The sequence below is a fragment of the Chelonoidis abingdonii genome, chromosome 22 (genome assembly GCF_003597395.2).
Source record: "Chelonoidis abingdonii isolate Lonesome George chromosome 22, CheloAbing_2.0, whole genome shotgun sequence".
In the NCBI taxonomy this organism is placed as follows: Eukaryota; Metazoa; Chordata; order Testudines; family Testudinidae; genus Chelonoidis; species Chelonoidis abingdonii.
The window spans coordinates 3,400,715-3,420,532 of record NC_133790.1 but is presented as its reverse complement, the minus strand read 5'-3'; the positions used below and the strand labels follow the sequence as shown (position 1 = coordinate 3,420,532).

General features: G+C 39.3%; 1 protein-coding gene across 10 annotated transcripts in view; it reads right to left on the bottom strand.

The window, feature by feature from the left end:
* Positions 1–19,818, bottom strand: part of GIT2 (GIT ArfGAP 2) — a 56,227-nt gene that overhangs the window by 19,446 nt on the left and 16,963 nt on the right. For 5 of the 10 annotated variants that reach the window (XM_032805451.2, XM_075059837.1, XM_075059833.1 and 2 more), the window contains 11 exons: positions 19,704–19,790; positions 19,420–19,550; positions 18,269–18,363; positions 16,604–16,649; positions 11,248–11,299; positions 9,194–9,266; positions 8,759–8,856; positions 7,977–8,088; positions 6,531–6,673; positions 5,525–5,674; positions 87–335 (listed from right to left, as the gene is read on the bottom strand). In XM_032805451.2, the coding sequence (XP_032661342.1) occupies positions 87–335; positions 5,525–5,674; positions 6,531–6,673; positions 7,977–8,088; positions 8,759–8,856; positions 9,194–9,266; positions 11,248–11,299; positions 16,604–16,649; positions 18,269–18,363; positions 19,420–19,550; positions 19,704–19,790 (1,236 nt within the window). Of the gene's footprint in view, positions 1–86; positions 336–557; positions 678–5,524; positions 5,675–6,530; positions 6,674–7,976; positions 8,089–8,758; positions 8,857–9,193; positions 9,267–11,247; positions 11,300–16,603; positions 16,650–18,268; positions 18,364–19,419; positions 19,551–19,703; positions 19,791–19,818 lie in introns of those variants that run through there. The other 5 variants (XM_075059832.1, XM_032805449.2, XR_012654700.1 and 2 more) reach the window with 4 other exon arrangements.

Below are 19,818 nucleotides of genomic sequence, written 5' to 3'. Positions count from 1 at the left end.
GGTAAATAATCAAGTAAACAAACAGATTTGCAATAGAAAAAGCTGAACAGACAAAGAGGAGCAGAAGCATTAGCAGTTTTACTTACATGTGGAGGGAAAGGCTGGAGTCTTGTTATGCTCTCTTCTGGATATGTGACTTCTCCCATTGGGAGGTAGGGTTTCTGACCCGATCCAGTCTCATACATAGACATAGGTCTGCTACCTCGTGCAGATGGTCGTCGCTTTAAAGAAGAATGATTGTTGGGGTCTGTGTATTCAGAACCAGTTTGGATTTGATATATATTGGTTGTGGCCTGTCTTCTGAGGTTCGTATTTTCACTCTGCAGTGTTTGAAGCTGAAAGAAATGTTTAGCAGTGGGACTTTGTTTTTCTACAGCAAGCAAACTGAGGATACAAACACAGCTTGTCACATTAAAAAAAAAAAAAATCCAGCCAGCTGTTACTAGATTTATTACTATTTTTAAATGAAATTTTCTCTTTAAAATCTACTTCATTTGCTCAGACAAAAATATTTTACTGCAGGTCTGGTAGGTTTATAAGTGTCCATTTCAACTTACTATTATTTTAGTTGGGATGCAAGTCAAATTGGATCTTACATTTGGCTGTTGCAGTTAAAAGCATAAGATCCATTTCCAGGTTAGCTGTATTTTTAAATAAACTTTTCATTACCACGAAGGCTGTTTGAACAACAGAAAAATAAATTCTTTTCAAGCAAAGCACTCCAGTTCAGCAAACAGTCACTACAGTAACTTAAAGATGATTTAAATAAAGCCTTTGAATATGCAACTGCTAAAATTATAGCACAGATACCACAGATACAGCACAAAGAAAACTAGAGCTTGCTTTGCAAAGCAAGAGGACAGTGGAGTTAAGCTTATGAAAACAGGATATCAGCTACTGCTTTCTTAAAGAAGCCAACAAGACTATTATTAAAATCCGTGGGTGGGAAAAAAGTGCGGCAATTGAAATTTTGTTGTAGAAGAAAATTTCAGAATAAGTTTGCTATATTAACACATCATGAAGAAAACTGAAAATATTTAAATATTATGTACATCTGCTCAAACAACAGATGGAGCATACGGTTTCAGACAGCTGATGGCCATTCATTAGGAGTCACAATTTTGGTATTTACTTGCTTTTTGCTTTGCGTCATGTGAACCTTCAAGAAAATCAGTCTGTGCTGTGAAATTGTAGTCTGCCTGACACTGTCCAGTACTCATAAGTGAAGATTCTGACTAGCATCCTGAAGCCATTTAAAATATTGCCATTTCCTACTCTGCGCAGTCTGTCATATCATGTATTGTGTGTTATGATTTAAGGATCAGTAAAGAGCAATGCTACTCCTTAAAAGTTTGACATTTTAATACAATCAAGCAGGTCCATGCTGCACAATCGTCTTTTCCATTTATTTTCCACTACATATTTTATAAACCAGGTATCATAAGCATAATTCCTAATTCTGAACCTTAGAGTCCAAAATGTGGGTGCCTGCATGAAACCTCCAAGCTTAATTACCAGCTTGGATCTGATAGCGCTGCCACCAGCCAAAAATTTCCAGTTGCTCACCTCTGTCCCCCCAAACCGTCCCTGGGGACCCCAGACTCAGATGCCCCTAGTCTTACCACAAAGGAATAACCCCCTCCCATTGTCTTCTCTTACTCCTCCCCAGGCTTCCCCTCCGTGGTTAACCTGAATTACGTACTAAACTCTTGAATTACAAAATCAGAGAGGGCAATTACCTTCCCCCCTCCTTGCTGTTCCCCCCCAGATCCTTCCCGAGAACCAGTAATCCTGCACAGGGATTGGTCCTACCCCTAACCGCACTAGAAAAAAAATCCAACAAGTGTAAAAGAAAAGCTTTATAAAAAAAAAAAACGACAATAAAAAGCCCTTACAAGATAAACAATATACAGCAATTGCCTTAGAAAAAAATAGACAGCCTATTCAAAAAGAAAATACAATTTAAACCATCCACAAACTACACATCATGTAATACAAAAAAAACAGAGAGGAAAGCCTATGTGTCTACCTTTTACTCAACACTTGAAACTGAAATTAGAACTTGAAGATAGAAAGATCCCTCTCATGAGCGCCGAGAGATAAGACAAAGAACACAGCACAAGGGACAGCACACCGCGAAACATGCCTCCCTGAGCTTTTAAAAATCCGGTTTCCCGATTGGTCCTCTGGTCAGGTGTTTGGTTCCCTTTGTTAACCCTTTACAGGTAAAAGAAACATTAACCCTTAGCTATCTGTTTATGACACCAGGTGTGGTATAATTTCAGCTGTCTGCTGTTTTTCATCTATTGTCATATCAGATCAATTCACCACCACCAATGTTTAAGTTCACAGACAAGCGCCCATGTGTCAGAAAGGCATCTGTTTTCATAAGAACATCCTTTCACTCGATTTAAAGAGAACCCATCCGTAAGTGACATACATCAGTAGAGGCTCGCCTCTTCTTTAATTGGTATCTTTTTCAAGTATCAGAGGGGTAGCTGTGTTAGTCTGGATCTGTAAAAGCAGAAAAGAGTCCTGTGGCACCTTATAGACTATGTCTGTTAGTCTATAAGGTGCTACAGGACTCTCTTCTGCTTTTATCTTTTTCAAGTAACTGAAGTGTGAGAAATCAGATACATATCATGCTAATAGACAACTATATGAGACAGACAATTTTTAGCTTATATCTTTAAATTTAATCTATATCTAAAAAAAAAAAAAAAATCAAATAAACCTATGCCAATTAAGACACCAAGGGCCATATTCTCAAATGAGATCTGGCTCGTTTGCTCTGCTCAGGTGCTACAAAGCATTTAGATTCTGACCACAAAGGGCCAGCAGAAAACTACCGTGGCATAGGGCAACTTCTTATTGGCCTAAAGCTACTGTAGCTAGGTACTATGCCATCTATTCCCCTTCCCCTTGGCGCAGAGGGTAAGGTGGAGAAGCCATGTCAGGGATAGTGTCCCTAGCCTCTGTTGGCCAGAAGCTGGGAATGGGCGACAGGGGATGGACCACTTGATGATTCCCTATTCTGTTCATTTCCTCCGAGGCACTTGGCATTGGCCACTGTCAAAAGACAGGATACTGGGCTAGATGGACCTGACCCAGTATGACTGTTCTTATGAGCTTTGCTATGCCTAGCCATCATTGGTGTAAGTCACTAAGCCAGTGACAAATTAGTGCAGCCCCATAGCTGTTCTAAACATCACTGGATCTGGGACCAGAACAAACTGATCCTCAGAATGAGGGAGCTATGCCCCGCATCTGCTGCACAGGAAAATCTGGCCCCATCTCCTTCCACTATGCTGTATCAATGTACTAAAATCCTAATGGACAATGGATACCCCACTCCTACAGCAAAAGCTTTTTCTAAGATTAGGTTCCTTAAAGCATACATCTATCTCTAAACCAAAAATTAATTCAAATGATGCAGACAGCTGCTTAATCAAGACACCTGCAAAAGTAGCAAAGAAGTCCCATAAGATGTATTAGGTTCCTCTATAAATTTTGGGTTCCAACAGAGATGTCAAAGGCAAAAACAGGTAACTGCACATATAACTGCCCCTTTTGTATGCACAGATGTGTTTTGCATCTGCTGTTACCTGCTATGTAAGAGAGCAACTTGGACAATAACATTTGAAACCATGTCCCAAGTACTCAGTTTATCAGGTTAGGGATAAAGCTGAAGATATTCTCAAGCCATGAATTAGACTGGTATTAAATCCTAATAGCGCAGAGGCCCACAAACACTCCAGGCTCTTGAAAGCAGCAGCACTGCACAGCGGCATTGTGCCAGGACACTAGAGAAAGCAGGTAGGACAATCTTTCTAGTCCTCATTGATCGGGGAGGGAGGGGGGACGGAATAGCTCAGTGGTTTGAGCATTGGCCTGCTAAACCCAGCGTTGTGAGTTCAATTCTTGAGGGGGCTACGGGCAAAAATCTGTCTGGGGCTTGGTCCTGCTTTGAGCAGGGGGTTGGACTAGATGACCTCCTAAGGTCCCTTCCACCCTGATATTCTATGACAGGGGTAGACAACCTATGGCATGCTGAAGGTGGCACGCAAGCTGATTTTCAGTAGCACTCACACTGCCCGGGTCCTGGCCACCGGTCCAGGGGGCTCTGCATTTTAATTTAATTTTAAATGAAGTTTCTTAAACATTTTAAAAACCTTATTTCCTTTACATACAACAATAGTTTAGTTATGTATTATAGACTTATAGAAAGAGACCTTCTAAAAACATTAAAATGTATTACTGGCACACGAAACCTTAAATTAGAGTGAATAAATGAAGACTCGGCACAGCACTGCTAAAAGGTTGCCAAACCCTGTTCTACGATAACTCTTGAGCTACATCAGGAAAGTTGACATCTCCAGTACTGTAGCTTGACAGCAGCTCTGGGCTGCTTTTCTCTACAATTATAGAATACTGCAGTTACAATTATGTGCCATTCCACACCTGCGCAACTTCAAGGGGGACTGGTTTTATGTCAATTAATGGAATCCCTTCCTGGCAAAGCAGACAGGACAGCATGGCAGACAAATCCAGAACAAGGAACAGACCAAAAAAATAAAACCAACAACAAATACCGAGAGTAAGCAATTAGTTATAGGTTTTGAAAAGGAATCCACATGTACAATGACCCACTGAAAAATATACAACTAATCCTGTACGTTTTGGTACTAGATCTTACCTCATCTATTTGAATGTTAGGCAACTAGTTAAATTCTAGAATCTTAATGACTTTCCAGTATCAGTAACTGATAGCCTGCAGACAGAAGAAGTGTATGCACCAAGAGATCTAGGGGTCTTTTCCATTTTCAGTTTCAACAATTCTATTTTCTTCCCCTGCAATGAACTTTTGCACCTTAGCTTCCAGTCACTCTATTTGGTGGTGATCATCCCATTAAGCTGTTTATGTTTTCTTAAAACCTAGCAGATATCTCAGCATACATGTAGACCAACATTATAGCTTGTTCGATGAAGACAACTAATTTGCAAGCATGTGATGTACTGTATTTGTTACTGGCCTGTTGGGACACAGTGACCTTGTCACCACTGGGATTTGAAGGTCTGGTAGCTTGGCTTTAAACTTGACATATGTATACTTTTAACATATGCTAAACTGGTCTTGCCGGCAATAGAGACTTTTAAAATGCGTATTATTGGATTAAACTGACCTAACAGAAAGCAGAAGGTGCACTTTATGCCCATCTACTATCAGCTGTTTCCGAAGCCTCAAACAATTGCTCATTTTGAAACAAGACAACGGAATAAGTTTGTTTTAAACAATGGTTTGGAAATAAGGAAAAATCAATTAGGTTGAACTAAACAGTTCCCAATAACATCTTCCATGAAAGATGAAACATTAAGAGTTTGCTCTGCATGGATATATTCATTTTTGTTACATCAATTCCAAAATAGTTCTAATTTGTCAAAATATTTTGACTGGTCTTCACACGATCCCTTATTTTATATTTATATAGGATTTTAATTTTGCTTATGTGACTATACTTGTTACCTTTTTCTGCATGGTTCTCAGTTCATCACTCAAGTTGATGTTCACCTTCATTAATTGCTGTATCTTTACCTCAGAAGCCACCAAAGCATTCTTAACTTGCATATATTCTTGTGCTGTCACTGGTCCATCTGACAAGTCCGAATCCAGGCTCTATAAATAAAATCAATCATCAGATAAAATACTTACCACACCTATAAAACAGACAATGTACCGTAAAGAAGCAAAACTGCAATGATTTTAACAGATTTCCAAAACTGACTTCACACGAGTCACCGAGGAAAGTAACAACAACTTAAGAGCACATTTTACACAACTAAAGCTATGGACTATCTCAGAAGAAACCTGGTCTCAATTAATTCTTAGCTCATTTACATGCAATAATATTAGCCTCAGGATTTCAAACAAGAAAAGGATGGTATTTAATAAAGATTTTGATAAGTACGCATGGACTAGTATTTGATATTCTGGCTCTTATTATTCACATTAGTTTATGGGTTAGAGCAGGTGAGGAAGCCAAGATTCTTATGTTCTATTCCCTGTTCTCTGTTTTACTGGATTATTTTCAGGAATTACTTACTCTCAGCGTTCATTTATCCATCTGTACTTTCTCTCTCATTGATATGTAGGTGAAATTTAATGTGAAGTATTTTGAGATATTCTGATGAAAGAAGCCAAGTGACATAATACACTAACTGCTGGAGTGCTTCTGTATTTGTGCTATTGAGATCACAGTTTGTCTCCAAATAAAATAAATTCTATAAGAGACTCATTTTTAGAACTGTTTTATTAATGCTTCACTTACAAATGTTAAGTCATATTTCTGATCCTGCATAGAGATTTTATAGAATGTGGGAAGCGACTGTGAAATGGAGTTGAAATAATCATTGAGGCTCTAATCCCATGAACACTTTCATTCTCATGAGTTCTCCAATAGATTTCAGTGTAAGCATGTACATAAGTATTTGCAAGAACGGGGTTTAATAGCCTACGTCATTACTTAACCTACCTTCTGCCTATTTGCTTTTGCTGCATTTGCATCCAGATCTGTATCTTCATCTGATGCAACACTGTCATAATCAGGCTGGTCGTTATCTTGACTCTCACTACTATGCTGACTGTTGATAGCTTTCAGTATCAGTTCCACATTTTCTATAAACAAAAATGAGTTAAATTTAGGATGTGTGCACAGAATTGGTGTATGTTGTTTAATAATATCAGAAGAGAACTTCAAACAGACTAAAAGAAAACATGAGGAGAAATGTTAAGAAAAAATATTTTGTTTCTAGCAGAAAAAAGAAAAATATGAAGTTAGCGCCATCTAGTGTGACTGGATTATCATTGCCTACAACAGCCAAATCTACAGTAGCAGTGAAAGATTAATTCTGCAGTCTTTAATTTTATTCCTGTGACCTTCTTGAAGTAGTTAGCTAACTAAAAGTAACTAAGGAGAATTAAGGTTTACGAGCTAATTTAACACACATCACACAGTAAAGAAAATAAGGTACAAAATAGAATGATATTGCCAACATATCTACATCACTATTCGGTTGGGTAATACAGGGAAATTGTATAATAAAAATATGATCTTTTGGCATCTCTTTAGAGAGAATATTTTTGTATTTAAATGTTTGCTTCATATCTCCAGTGTTGGAACTACAGCTGCGTGTTACTTTTTGATTGCTGTTTTAAATGGCTGTACTCTGATATCGGCGAACTTCAGACATGCTCAAACGGCACAGAAAGTGAGCATTTGCAGGCAACCTAACACTTAGCAAGTTCTAAAGCATGTTCTCAAGCAGTGTCCCAAATTTAGACAAGTGTCCATAATCCCTATAACACTGGCATTTTCCTGATCAACTTTCCATTGACTGGTAGAGATATAGTTATAGAATTTCTGATCTCCAAAGACTTAGGAAGCCACCTGGGGAATTCCACAGAAAGCTGTTCTATACCATCAGAAAGGACACTTCTGGATTGCGTACATGTCTCGAGTCCATTTTGTTAGAAATATCACCCTTAGTATTCAAGTCTTCTATATCAGAGAGGTAGCCGTGTTAGTCTGGATCTGTAAAAGCAGCAGAGAATCCTGTGGCACCTTATAGACTAAGACGTTTTAGAGCATGAGCTTTCGTGGGTGAATACCCACTTCATCAGATAACATTTGTTAGTCTATAAGGTGCCACAGGATTCTCTGCTGCTTTTACAAGTCTTCTATAATTAAGCATTACTTTTGAGCTCGAATGCACTGTCATCAGCAAACAGTACTGGCCTCTTTACATCAATCAAATCATACACCCGTCGCTTTATAGCGAGGGACTTAAATTTGTTTACTCATTTCAACAAATGATCAAGTCACATGAGGTACTTCTAGATAATGAATTACTATAACTGTCATTTTGGTGATACCACAGCAAGTATAGAAGATTACGTTTTTGACTAATTGTCTAATCACCTTTAGAGCCGGTGACAGGATTCCCTTGTTGTCTTCGCTTGGCATCACTTAGAATGTCTATAACTAGTGTAGCAAATTCATGTGCATTAAACCGAGCTAGTTTCTGTCTTCCCTAAAACATAGAACAAGATGCAAAAAGTTACACAGGATACCATTTATGGACACAGCAATTTCTTGCCAAAACAGATACATAGTAACAGTGTATGTGCACTGTAATTAAAGCTCTTTGTATTTATATTATAACCCCATTCTCAGGGTTTTAAAAATGTCCTGCAAACATTTGTTTTAATAAAAACTGCATACAAAGGTGACTACCTAGAAGCAGTATTAGTGTGTTGACAGTAGTTACCTTTTTGTATTAACATTACTATAGTACCTTATCTTAAAATACATTGGTTGCAAAAAAAAATTGAAGCGTCACCATCTGCTTAATCACACACACTTGCTACAAGTAACACCCAAGATTACTGTAACAGAAAGATATGGGAAACAGTGCCACTATTTTTCCCTACTTTGTTTCATTCAGTGTCATCATTTTCCCTGTACGGTAAGTTGATTACTCAGTTTCCTCTGCTTTGTGAAAGATTCAAATAAGGGAGAGGAATACTTTTTTTTAAAAAATTAGGGAAATGTAACTGTAAAACCAAAAAAACAGGGCAGATGTAATGTGAGACTATTGTAAACTCTTAAGTGGAGTGTCCTTTCCCCGCATTTTATTAATGTAAACACCTGAACTACGTTAATAAAATTGTTTTGTAACACTCACAAACAAGATAACTTACCTGATTCCGTGTTGAAGAATACTCAGGATTTACAGGAAGAAAAGGGACAAGCGTTGTCTCAGTCACCAGTGTACTGTGATTCTGAGTAGCAAGCCAAACTGTTTACAGAGAAAAAAGAGCCCGTGTTGGAGCAGCTTCACCCCATGAAACGTCAACTCATTGAACTAGGTCAAGAGATCACAGTATCAATACAAAGCATAAATCAGAGTCAAAGGAACTGCTTTTTCAGAGAGTTCTCCACTCAGTAAAATAATTAGGAAAACATATTTTATACTCCAATATAAAACTGAACACTCCTTACATGGAGTAGAAACTAAGTATCAATCAACTCCTAAACACAAAAATTACTACACCCATAGCACTAGCACCTTATGTGTAACACAGCATTTCAAGTTTTGATTTAACTATGTATATATTCCAGAAAGTCTTATTCACCTGCGTCCGTTTCCCGCCTGTCAACTTCATCATATACGTCCATGGCAAGTTCTTCAAATAAGTGGTTACTTAGCTAAAAATAAGAGTGAAGTGATTACGGATTAGGTAACAACAAACACAATCTCTTACGCTGCAGAAAGCAAATGTGCATGTCTGTACTCGAGAGAGAGTCAATCTGTTACTTCTGCAGTCCAGGAAGCACTGACTGACTGCCAGAGTGAAGCTGTTCAATTTCCAAAGCAGCTTCAGAGCCTGCTGAGTGCTGGATCTAGACCAGCGGTTCTCAAACTGTGGGTCAAGACCCCATTTTAATGGGGTTGCCAGGGCTGGCATTAGATTTGCTGAAGCCTGAGCTGTACTGCCTGGTGCTGAAGCCGAAGCCCAAGGGCTTCAGCCCTGGGCAGCGGGGTTCATGTTACAGGCCCCCCTGCCCAGGGCTGAAGCCCTTTGGCTTTGCTCCCCGCTATCCCCAGCAGGGCTCAGGCTCCAGTCCCCTCTCTTGGGGTCATATAGTAATTTTTGTTGTCAGAAGTGGGTCGCGGTGCAATGAAGTTTGAGAACCCCTGCTCTAGACAGATCAGGCCTGTTCTACAGCCAGCCAGCACAGGTAAAGGAAAACTGACATTTTTTCCTGACCTCAGGAGAGTCCCAGCCCTTCCAATAATAATATATTGGGGGAGAAGAGAGGAAGGCATTTCTGTGATTAAGTGAGCAGGCGTAAGTAGTGATTACTTGTTCCAGAATTTATTCCTAATGTGAACAGTTCAAGAGAGATGTTTATGTTTGGAATGAGAGACCTTTTGAGAGATCTGAGATTGCGTGAACCAAGGTTTCAGGGTTATTCTAGGATTTTTATTCAGGCAGAGAGACCCTGGAACTTCACAGTGGCCTGTAATATAAATTGCTAATTAAAAACTGTAAAAATGCATGAGTGAATGCAGCCCTACTTCCTTCCCCTAATACAAGACAAATAGGCAGAGTCAACTTAATACCCTTTCTGGCATCCAACTTCATTTACAAAGAAACTAATAAATCCCAACCCAAATCACCCCACTTTCCCTGGCATGGCTGCTTCTCGGCCTCCCCCCAGGGCTGTTTGGTCCAAGACCTTCTCTAGCCAAAGAGTTACTCACAACCTTATGTCCTGGGTGGAGTTAACAACAGCTACAATGAGTCAGCAAGAGTACATCTACATTTATGTGCAGGGTTGTAACACCTGCTAACAGAGTGGGTTTAAAGTGGAGATAGGGTTCAATTCTGGAGGGTTTGTGTTTGGCTGAAATTCTTTTTTCCTATACTGCATTTTGTTCTCCAGACTTATTGCCCCGTTTAATCAGAAGTTTCACTGCCATCACTATAATCTTTGCAGAAAACCACATTAATGCATAAGAGAATGATACAAAAGTCATTCTTCCCCAATTTACTAAAACTTTCATCCCCTGAAGAAAAGTCAGACTGAAACAGTTGAAAATTGTCTCTTCAGAGGGAACACTGATGGTATTAAGATCAAGCCCAATAGATTTTCAACCTGTCTTAAGCAGGAAATTGGTTTGGAAAATATTTTAAAAAAAAAGATACTAGATGAACTAGTATGAAGGCAATTGTATCAGGCAAAAACTAATACAGCTATTCTAACTTCTCAAAAAGTTAAAGGCAAATAAAATAACATTTGAGCATGCAGTATATGTATGAACACATGAAGGCATGAGATAATATAAAATTAAAGGTCATTAGTTTGAGATAACATTATTAATGAGAGGCAGAATCACAGAGATCTTCCTTGCAGTTCTTCCTAAACACAAATAAACTTCATCTCCTATCCACCAGCAAATATTGAGGGTTTTTTTATTTCTCCCTCACGCCTTTTTCAGTCTCCTTCCATGTTCTCCTTTGAATGTATCAGTTAATATGGAAGTGATATTTGTATAGGCAGGAACTAACAAAAACCACACTGCATTACAGTCAGTAACAACTTCGGAGATGAAGTACAGAAGTTTGCCAGCTTACTAAGACTACATGTGGCATAGCATAGGTTAAGTAAATGCTTTACTTACAGACTGAAGCTTCTTCTTAGCTGCTTTTGCCAATTCAGACAAATCTAGACTGCTACGAAAACAAGAAGCGATCACTATATCTACAACAATGAAGAGGTCAGCATGAACAGCAATTCTTTATTGCTAAGTTTCTCCATAAAAAGACAGATCATTTTAATTTGACACTTCTTGGAATGTTACAAAGACTACACATTTTTTCAAACTCTAAGGGCTTGTTTACACATGAAAATTAATCCAGAATAAGGCAGAGTGTAAATTTAAGGCAGATTAACCATTCCTGACTTTCTCCACGTGCAGATGTTTTATTCTGAAGAGTGCATCCACACATGGATTTACATCAGGAATGTAGAAGAGCCCTAAGAGTTTAACTTACATTTCAGGTACATGTATGCAACCTTGTTGTACTACGTTGGTCCCAGGATATTAGAGACACAAAGGTGGGTGTGATAATATCTTTTATAGGACCAACTTCTGTTGGTGAGAGAGACAAGCTTTTGAGTTCTTCTTCAGGTCTGGGAAAGGCACTCCAAGCATCACAGCTAAATATGAGATGGAACAGATAGTTTAGCATAAGTACTTAGCACATACTCTAAGGCAGTGTTTCTCAACCTTTTTGATACGAGGCACCAGCTTGCTGCCTTCCTAAATTGTGTCAGGAAGATCTCAGGGACTGGTGCCAGTCCACGGACTGGTTGTTAAGAAACACTGTTCTGGGTGACCATTCAAGGTGAAGTGGTTTGTTACCACCCCTGTAGTCACAGAACAAAAAAGGGGGGTTAGTGTATTACATATAGTTGTAATAAGCCATACATCCAGTGTCTTTTTAAGACATGATTTTCAATGTCTAGCAAAGTTATGAATTTAAGCTCCCTGGCTCATCTTTTGAAGATGTTGTGCAGATTTCCTTTGAGAATGCGGACTGGTCAGATACAGAGGGGTCGCTTTGTGACAAGTTTTCACCCACTTGTGAGAGGGGGTGTTTTTGTCTTATCATTTTTCTGTGAGAGTTTATTTGAGAGCATAGTGATTGTCTGGTTTCAACACATAGTTGTTATTGGAGCATTTAGTGCACCAGATAAGGTACACCACATGTTGAGATAGGTACGTGTAGGACCCATGGATCTTGAAAGGTTTGTTGTGAGAGGATGACAATCATTGTAGCAATGGAGCTATGGATGCAGGTTTTGCATCTGTTGTTCTGGCAAAGCCTGGTGCTGTTCTGAGTTGGTGAGTCTGGGTGTGTCTGTGGGGAGCTGCTTCTGATGATGAGGTTGGAGAAGCTGAGGGGTTCTTAGAAGGTCAGAAGAAGGGGTTCAAGAGAGATTTCTTTCAAGACAGGGTCCCCATCAAGTATGATACTTCTTTGATGATACTCCGTATGGGTTCCAGGGTGGGGTTGAAGGTGACAACTAGGGGTGCGTGGTTGGAGGGGGTTTTGTTTAATTTCTGTATTGAAACAGGTTCTCTTGGGATGTCTGGGTGGCCTGTTCCATGATGCGATTTACTTCTCTGGTAGAGCATCCTTGTTTAGTGAAGATAGTTTTGAGTGCGTTAAGGTGTATATCCCGGACTGTGATAGAGTGCCTGGCTGTAGGTAACAGATTTCTTGGTGTGTTTGGGGTGGTTACTATGAAGATAGGTATGGTTGTCTTTGGATTTCTTGTACATAGTTGTTCCAGGACACATGGAATCAAGTGGCTATTAAAATTCCAAATGGCAATCCTGCACATCTGAAGAGGCAGAATGTGTTATAGGACACTGAAATGCTCCTAGAGGGAAGTTTAAAAATAAATACTCTTCTGACCATGCCCTAAAAAAAAAAAAAAAGTCCTGTCAACTAATGAAAAGCTGTAGTAAACCCACAAGGATTATTTTACTTGATCAGTGGTAAAGGTGGGTACCACCAGGTGAATAAATATGCTGAAGCACTAAGGTCTCATCTCAACATCACCCACAAGATGTATTGTATTGACTATGGAGCAATCCTCTGCTATTAGTTTCCTGTCTCAAGATTGACACACAAATTGCAAACTTTGTGGTTAGAACAAAAACAGAACTTAATGTGGAAACCCCAGACCCAGAAAATCAACAAATTGTGAGCTCACTGCATATTACTGGGTGGAACTCACCCACTGCAGACACAAAATCCTTTCAGTAGAACTTCTTCCAAGGAACTTTGTGGAGGAAAAAGATTCAAATAAGGTAGTTTGATGGAAGGCTCTGGGTAAGTTCCTGCAAGCAATTATCCTAGATGAGGATAAAGAGGAAGAAATGCCCAATGGAGAGGCCACTATACAGCAGTGAGAGACCAAAGTTCTACTGCAGGCCATATGACCTGATATATGATCTTGAACAAATCACTTCACCTCTCTTTGCCTCCATTTCACCCTATGTAAAATGGGGCTTACGATAGGAAACTATTCGTAAGAAATTTACCTTTCTGCTAGCAGTATCTCCCACAATTCTTTAGGTCTGGGCTGCTCTCCTTTCTCTGTAGCTCATGGAGGCGAATCACAGTTTTGGAGCCACACAGCCATGCCCCCTCAGTTTCTGCTTGCTTCCAGACGAGTTATTTCCAAGCTGTAAAACCCGCATAACATCACTAACAAATAAATATTACAGAGATAATGAACTATATACATTACACCAAGGAAGAGTGTCATATGGTAATGATTCCACTTAATATCTGATTTTTGACTCATGAGCCATCCAGGGTGGATACAATTGTGAGAAATGCTGCTAGCAGAAAGGAAATTATCAATAAGAAATTTTCTATTCTGCAGCCCAGCATCTCCCACAATTCCTGATGTCTGGGACGAATGTTATAGAAAAGGGCAGAAAAAGGAAAATAGTATCCATGCCCATCTATAAGAATATTTGCTCAAAAGGCGCTATCATTTCTGGTCCACCATCTGCTACACCTTCCTGCCAAAAGATGCCTCTGTAGAGGACAGGAAGTCCAGCTAGTAGTGCTTAATAAAGATGGGAACATTTGACCAGCATTACAAATCTCTGCTGTGGAGGCACTAACTCTTTCTGTCCATGAGGTCACTAGGGATTACATGGAGCATGCCTTAACATTCTGGAACTGGAATCTCCAGTGCTTTTTTTTGCTTCCACAATGCATAGTCTAATCCACTACCAATAGAGAAATGAAAGCTCTGAGTCCTTTCATTGAAGGATACAGACATGGCACCTGATCTCCTGTGGACTCTGTTCAAGGCAAATTTTCAGAGCCCTTCTGACGTCTAAGGTGTGCCACCTCTCCGTGGTGGGATGCTATGGCCTTGGACAGAATAAAGGTAGAACCATCTCTTGGGAATCGTGGAAAGAGGAGATCACCTTCAGGATCAATGATTTTGGAATTCTGAGCACCACCTTGTCCTCATGAAGCATGTCGCAAAGTTCCTGCATAGAGAGAACTGCCAGTTCCAATGCTTGCCTGTCAGACATGATGGCTACAAGTTTTGAGGAACAAATAAAATGGTGACACTGACATCAGTAGTTTGAAGGGTTTGTCAGGGCTCTCAGTACAAATGGCAAGTTCTGCTTGGTAAAAAGAGTTCTAACCACCAGATTAGCTAACTGCACTTCCTTAAGGAATCTGGCTATGTGGGGGTTCTTTATTAGAGAACCTGTGGATCCTGAAAACATCATACTACCAAGGGCAGACACCTGACAAGTAACAGTGTTGGGGTGGAGACCTGTCTCAAAAACTTCTTGGAGAAAACGCAAGATAGCCAGAATTCCCAAATTTCTTGGGTTTGCTTCATGTTCCTGGCACCAGATGCAAAACTTGGTCCAGAAAGAGGAGTATGCTTTCAAGGTTGATACTCTTCTACGAGAAAGAAGTGTTCTGATGACTTTGGAGGACAGAGTCAATGATAGTAGTGCTTCCCTTTCAATAGCCAGACTGTTGGATACAGCTGGTTCAGGTCCAGATAAAGCAGAAGGACCTCATGGGAGGATGTCCTGTCCCATTTGGAGCTTTGTAGCAGCAGTCCCAATTTCAGCCCTAACAAGTCCCAAAACCAGGGTCTCCTCATCCAATGTGGGTTTCCTGTTCTCATTTTATTTTCTTGACCATCTTCCCTAACAATGGGAAGGGTGGAAATGCATAGAGCAGACCCTTTAGCCATCAGTGCAACAGGGCATCTGTTCCCATGGATCTAGGGTCCACTTTCCTGGTAAAGTGCTCTAGTGTCTTCATATTCACATGGTTCACAAATAAGCTGGTTGAGGGCAGGCCGAATGATCATACGATTAATTCAAAGACATCCTAATTCAGGCCCCATTCGGAGCTGTTCACTTTGTGCCTGCTGAGCCAGTCCGCCTTCTGGTTCAGGTCGCTCTTTATGTGAGCTGCCTTGAGGGAGAGGGGAGACTGCTCCACCCACTGTGTGATTTGCATTGCTTCTGCATGTAGTGCTGGGCTTCTTGTTCCCCCTTGATTGTTCTTGAATGCTGCCACAGAGACAGAGAAAGGAAGCTAACAAGAACTGAGGGGGTGTAGCCTGACCACTCAGCTCCAAAACTCCGCCTCAGTGAGCTGCAGAGAGAGCAAAGCAGCCCAGATGTCCAGAATGCGAGATGCTGGGCTGCAGAAACTCACCTTGCTCTGTAAAGTGCTTTGAGACCTATTGCTGAGGAGTCCTACGTAAGAGCTAAGTATTACTATTAATGGAAAAAGATCTTATTGCACCACAAAGTATTGTACAAAACTATACTCATCACCTGTATATCTAACTGAAGATTAACTGGTTTTAATTAAAGTTTTTTTTAAAGCAACTTTGTTACATTCATTAGTGTGTTTGCAAAAAAACTAAAGTCTGTCATTTACTTACAGCCGTCTTATTTCCAATTGCACAGCAAGAAAAGAAAAATATATGGCCTTTGTTATGATATGTTAACTCTTTATATTTCTTTTAAACAAACATGACCTTTACATTCCTAAATTCTTATCACTAGCACAACAAACACTACAAAAAGTTTACTAGTAAAGACACCATTTTCCTGCAAATATAAGTCTTACAGTGCTGAATCAGGATACAGGTTCAAGAGTAATTACTGATATTATCAATCCAGTTTGCTTTCCAACACTACTTGTGCATTTTCTTTCACATTCCTAACTAATAAGTTTCACATTCTTTTACTTTTCTAGTTCTCCTCAGATTCTTTAAAATACTAAAGCAGAAAATCTCATATGATGAACCAAATGTGTCAAAAAAGGAACACACACAGGGTAGTGACAAGGGAGTTGAAAAATATTTCAACAGAAAATTCAAAAATTTAAAAGTACCAATTATTAATTATTTGATATTTATTCAAATACATGCTATTCAATCAGCAGTCTTACCTGTCTGCCATTTGAGGTATAATAAAGTGTTGTCCATTTTTGTGATCTGAAATTGAGTTAAGCTCAATGTTAAAATACTTAGGATGTGTTTCAAACAACCATTGTTACTAGCCTACATTTCTCAGTTTTATTAGACTATACAACATATTTGTTTTACTACTAGACAGTTTAAAGTCACAGATCTTAGCTCTGCAATCTGCAGAAAGGGAATCTGCATTTAGCAGATGCAGGATGATTGGCCTCCCACATTAGGTTTCCTCCTAATCCCCCTCAGTTAGAGTGTCTAAAGCCCTGAACCATAAGGCTTCTTCCAAAATTTGTTAGCATTAACTAACAATGTTGGATAGTCTGGTTATCCATGTCAATATCCAATCCTTTTGTGAAATATACTAAGACTTGGACCTCAATGACATCCTGTGACAAGAAGTTCCATAGTTTAATTATGTGTTATTTGAAAAAGTATTTTCTTTTGCCACATTTTGATTTCAGTAAACGTCCCCCTCCTTTTGGATCGTGAGACACAGAGAACAGAAGCTCAAAATCTACCTTCTTCAGACCATTCATTTTATATACTTTCATCATGTCTTCCCTTATTCATCTCCTTTCTAAAGTAAACAATCCCAAAATCTCTCTCTGATTTTTTTCCTTGCCCCTAACAATTTGTCATCCTTCTCTGAGCACCTTCTAATCCTGCAACATCTATTTTGAGATGGGGTGACCAGTAGTATAGAATATAGGTGAGGCACACCATTTATCTATATAATGGTATATTTTCCATGTTATTCTCCATCCCATTCCTTATGCATCCTGAGATCACCTTCTTTGGCCACAGGTTGAGCAGAGGTCTTCACTGAGCTGTCTACAATGACACTCAGGTCCCTTTCCTGAGTTGATAGTTAATTTAGAGCTGTGAAAGGCGTATGAGTAGTATAAGGTTTTCATTTCGATGTGCATTATTTTGCGTTCATCAATATTGAGCTTTACTTGCCAGTTTGTTGCCCATTCACGTAGATTGCTTGGGTCTTCTGAAGTTCTTTAGTTCTTTCTGGACTTGACTAACCTAAATAACTGTGTGACATCTGAAAATTTTCACTGTTCACCCACTTATCCAGATTGTTAATATATTGAACACCACTGGACCCAGCACAGAACTGAGACACACCCTTGTAACCTCCTGCCAGGATGAAAACTGACCATTTATTCCTACTCTGTCTCCTGTATCTTAGCCAGCTGTGGGAACATGCTGCATCTCATTCCATGATAGTTTCTTTTGTAGCCTTCGGTAGCTCCTAAGCAGATTCTGTCACTTAAATCATCCAGTATCTTGTGACCCTATAACCCTACCAGTCAGAGCATGGGGTATGGGAGACAGAATGCATGTTTTGTTACAACAAAAAGGGGATTTCAGTTTACCATTTTGTCTAGCAACACTCAAAAATGTAATTCAAATTTTAGTTATACCATCTCTAATTTAAGCCACTAACATTTCCTTTGCTGTTCTATGATTTCATGCCTATTTTTAACAGGCTTGAGAATTTTTATAAATGATCTCATGGGGCTAGTGTTAACATCAATGACATGAGTGTAATATTCTTCTTAGTTTGTATATTCAAATAATCACTATCTGAAAAACAACACTTTTTGGGATAGCTTTTTTGTACTCACCTGGTTTCCTGCCACAGAGATAGAACGCTAGTCTGTCAGTAAGTTCATACTGTATTTCTATAAGGCGCTCTGCCAATTCATGGTGCCCTCCTTGTCTATTAGACATAAAACAGAAAATGGCATTCATTTATGATTCACTGGCTATAAAATGTAAAGGTTCAAAAACTGCTCTGAAAATATTAAATTTAGCATCATGAATACAACATCAGATCACTACAATGTTTTCAATTTAGTATGGGTTTGAGATCTTTCCAAAGAGTGTCAGAAGCACAAGAGAATCTTCAGAAGTAAATAATAAAAGGGAATAAGACTTTTCTCATCTGTTCAAAATGAGTTGCTGAGTACTCCGGAATAGCTTTGCTTATCTACCTACTAGAGAAGCTGATTAACAATTTATCTAAAACAGGCAGAATAGTCTTTTCTGAGCAGTTTTTGAGATGGTAAACCAACCGTGTCCAGTTTAGCATTGGAACAACAACCGTGGCAACAACTCTGGTACATGGTATCTGACTCCCACAGAAGACTTGTTCTGTCCTCTGTGTCTCCTTATATACCATCTCCAAACCAATAAATAAATCCAAGCACTGAGACTGCACAACTGCTGAATCTTGCTGCTACTGGAATTGTTTGCAATACAGCCTTAGCTTGGTGGCTTGTCTGTAATTTTATATACACAATGCATGTTAAGTCTTGCTATATTAATACAAAGAAATAATATATTATTTGAGACCTGGTTACTTAGATGTCCATCTTCCTTTGCCATATTGCTGCACTTGATATCATACAGGCACTCATGCCCCTGGAGCTCCCTTGATGCAAAAGAGTGGAAGCTGCCTGCAGTGTGTTCTTTGGCAGGGAATTTGGAATCGAGTCCCCACTCGTACTAGAGAGCCATTTAGCTGGTAGAGCAGAGCCCTTCTGAGACCCTGCAAGGCCCATCTGTTCTCTTAGGTTGAAGACTGAAGATATTTTATTTGTCCTGTGTGCATTTACTTTATCCTGGGAAAAGCACTCATTTGAGATTTAACTGTGAAATTAAATGTCTGTGTCAGGAAACCCAGAGAACCTGGGAGAGGTGATAATTTACCATTTTATTAAAAAAAAAAAAAAAAAAAATCAAGACTAAAAATCAAAACATCAAAGCCATTTACCTTGCATAGTCAACTGGAGTTTTTCCACTGGAGTCTTGTGTGCCAGGGTCAGCACCATAGACTGCCAACAACTCTGCTTGTAAAATCTGTCCTGCTTTGGCAGCAACATGAAGCGGGGTGTTTCCTTTCTCCTAAAAAGTCATTAAAAACCACACATGCTTATGTTCAATCAGCAGGTCTGAATACGTGACTGATATAAAATGTATGTCAGCTGAAACCAACATAAATATAATGACAGACTAAGAATTGATCTAACACCAAGCTAATAAAAAAGGTTTTCATACAGGATGAAAAAAGTTGGCTTGAGCTCCTAGAGAGAGTAATCTCAAGCATGTCTCCAGATTCCCTGTCCTCACACTGGAATGGAGTTGCTGAAAAACAAAAAGGACAGTACGTTAA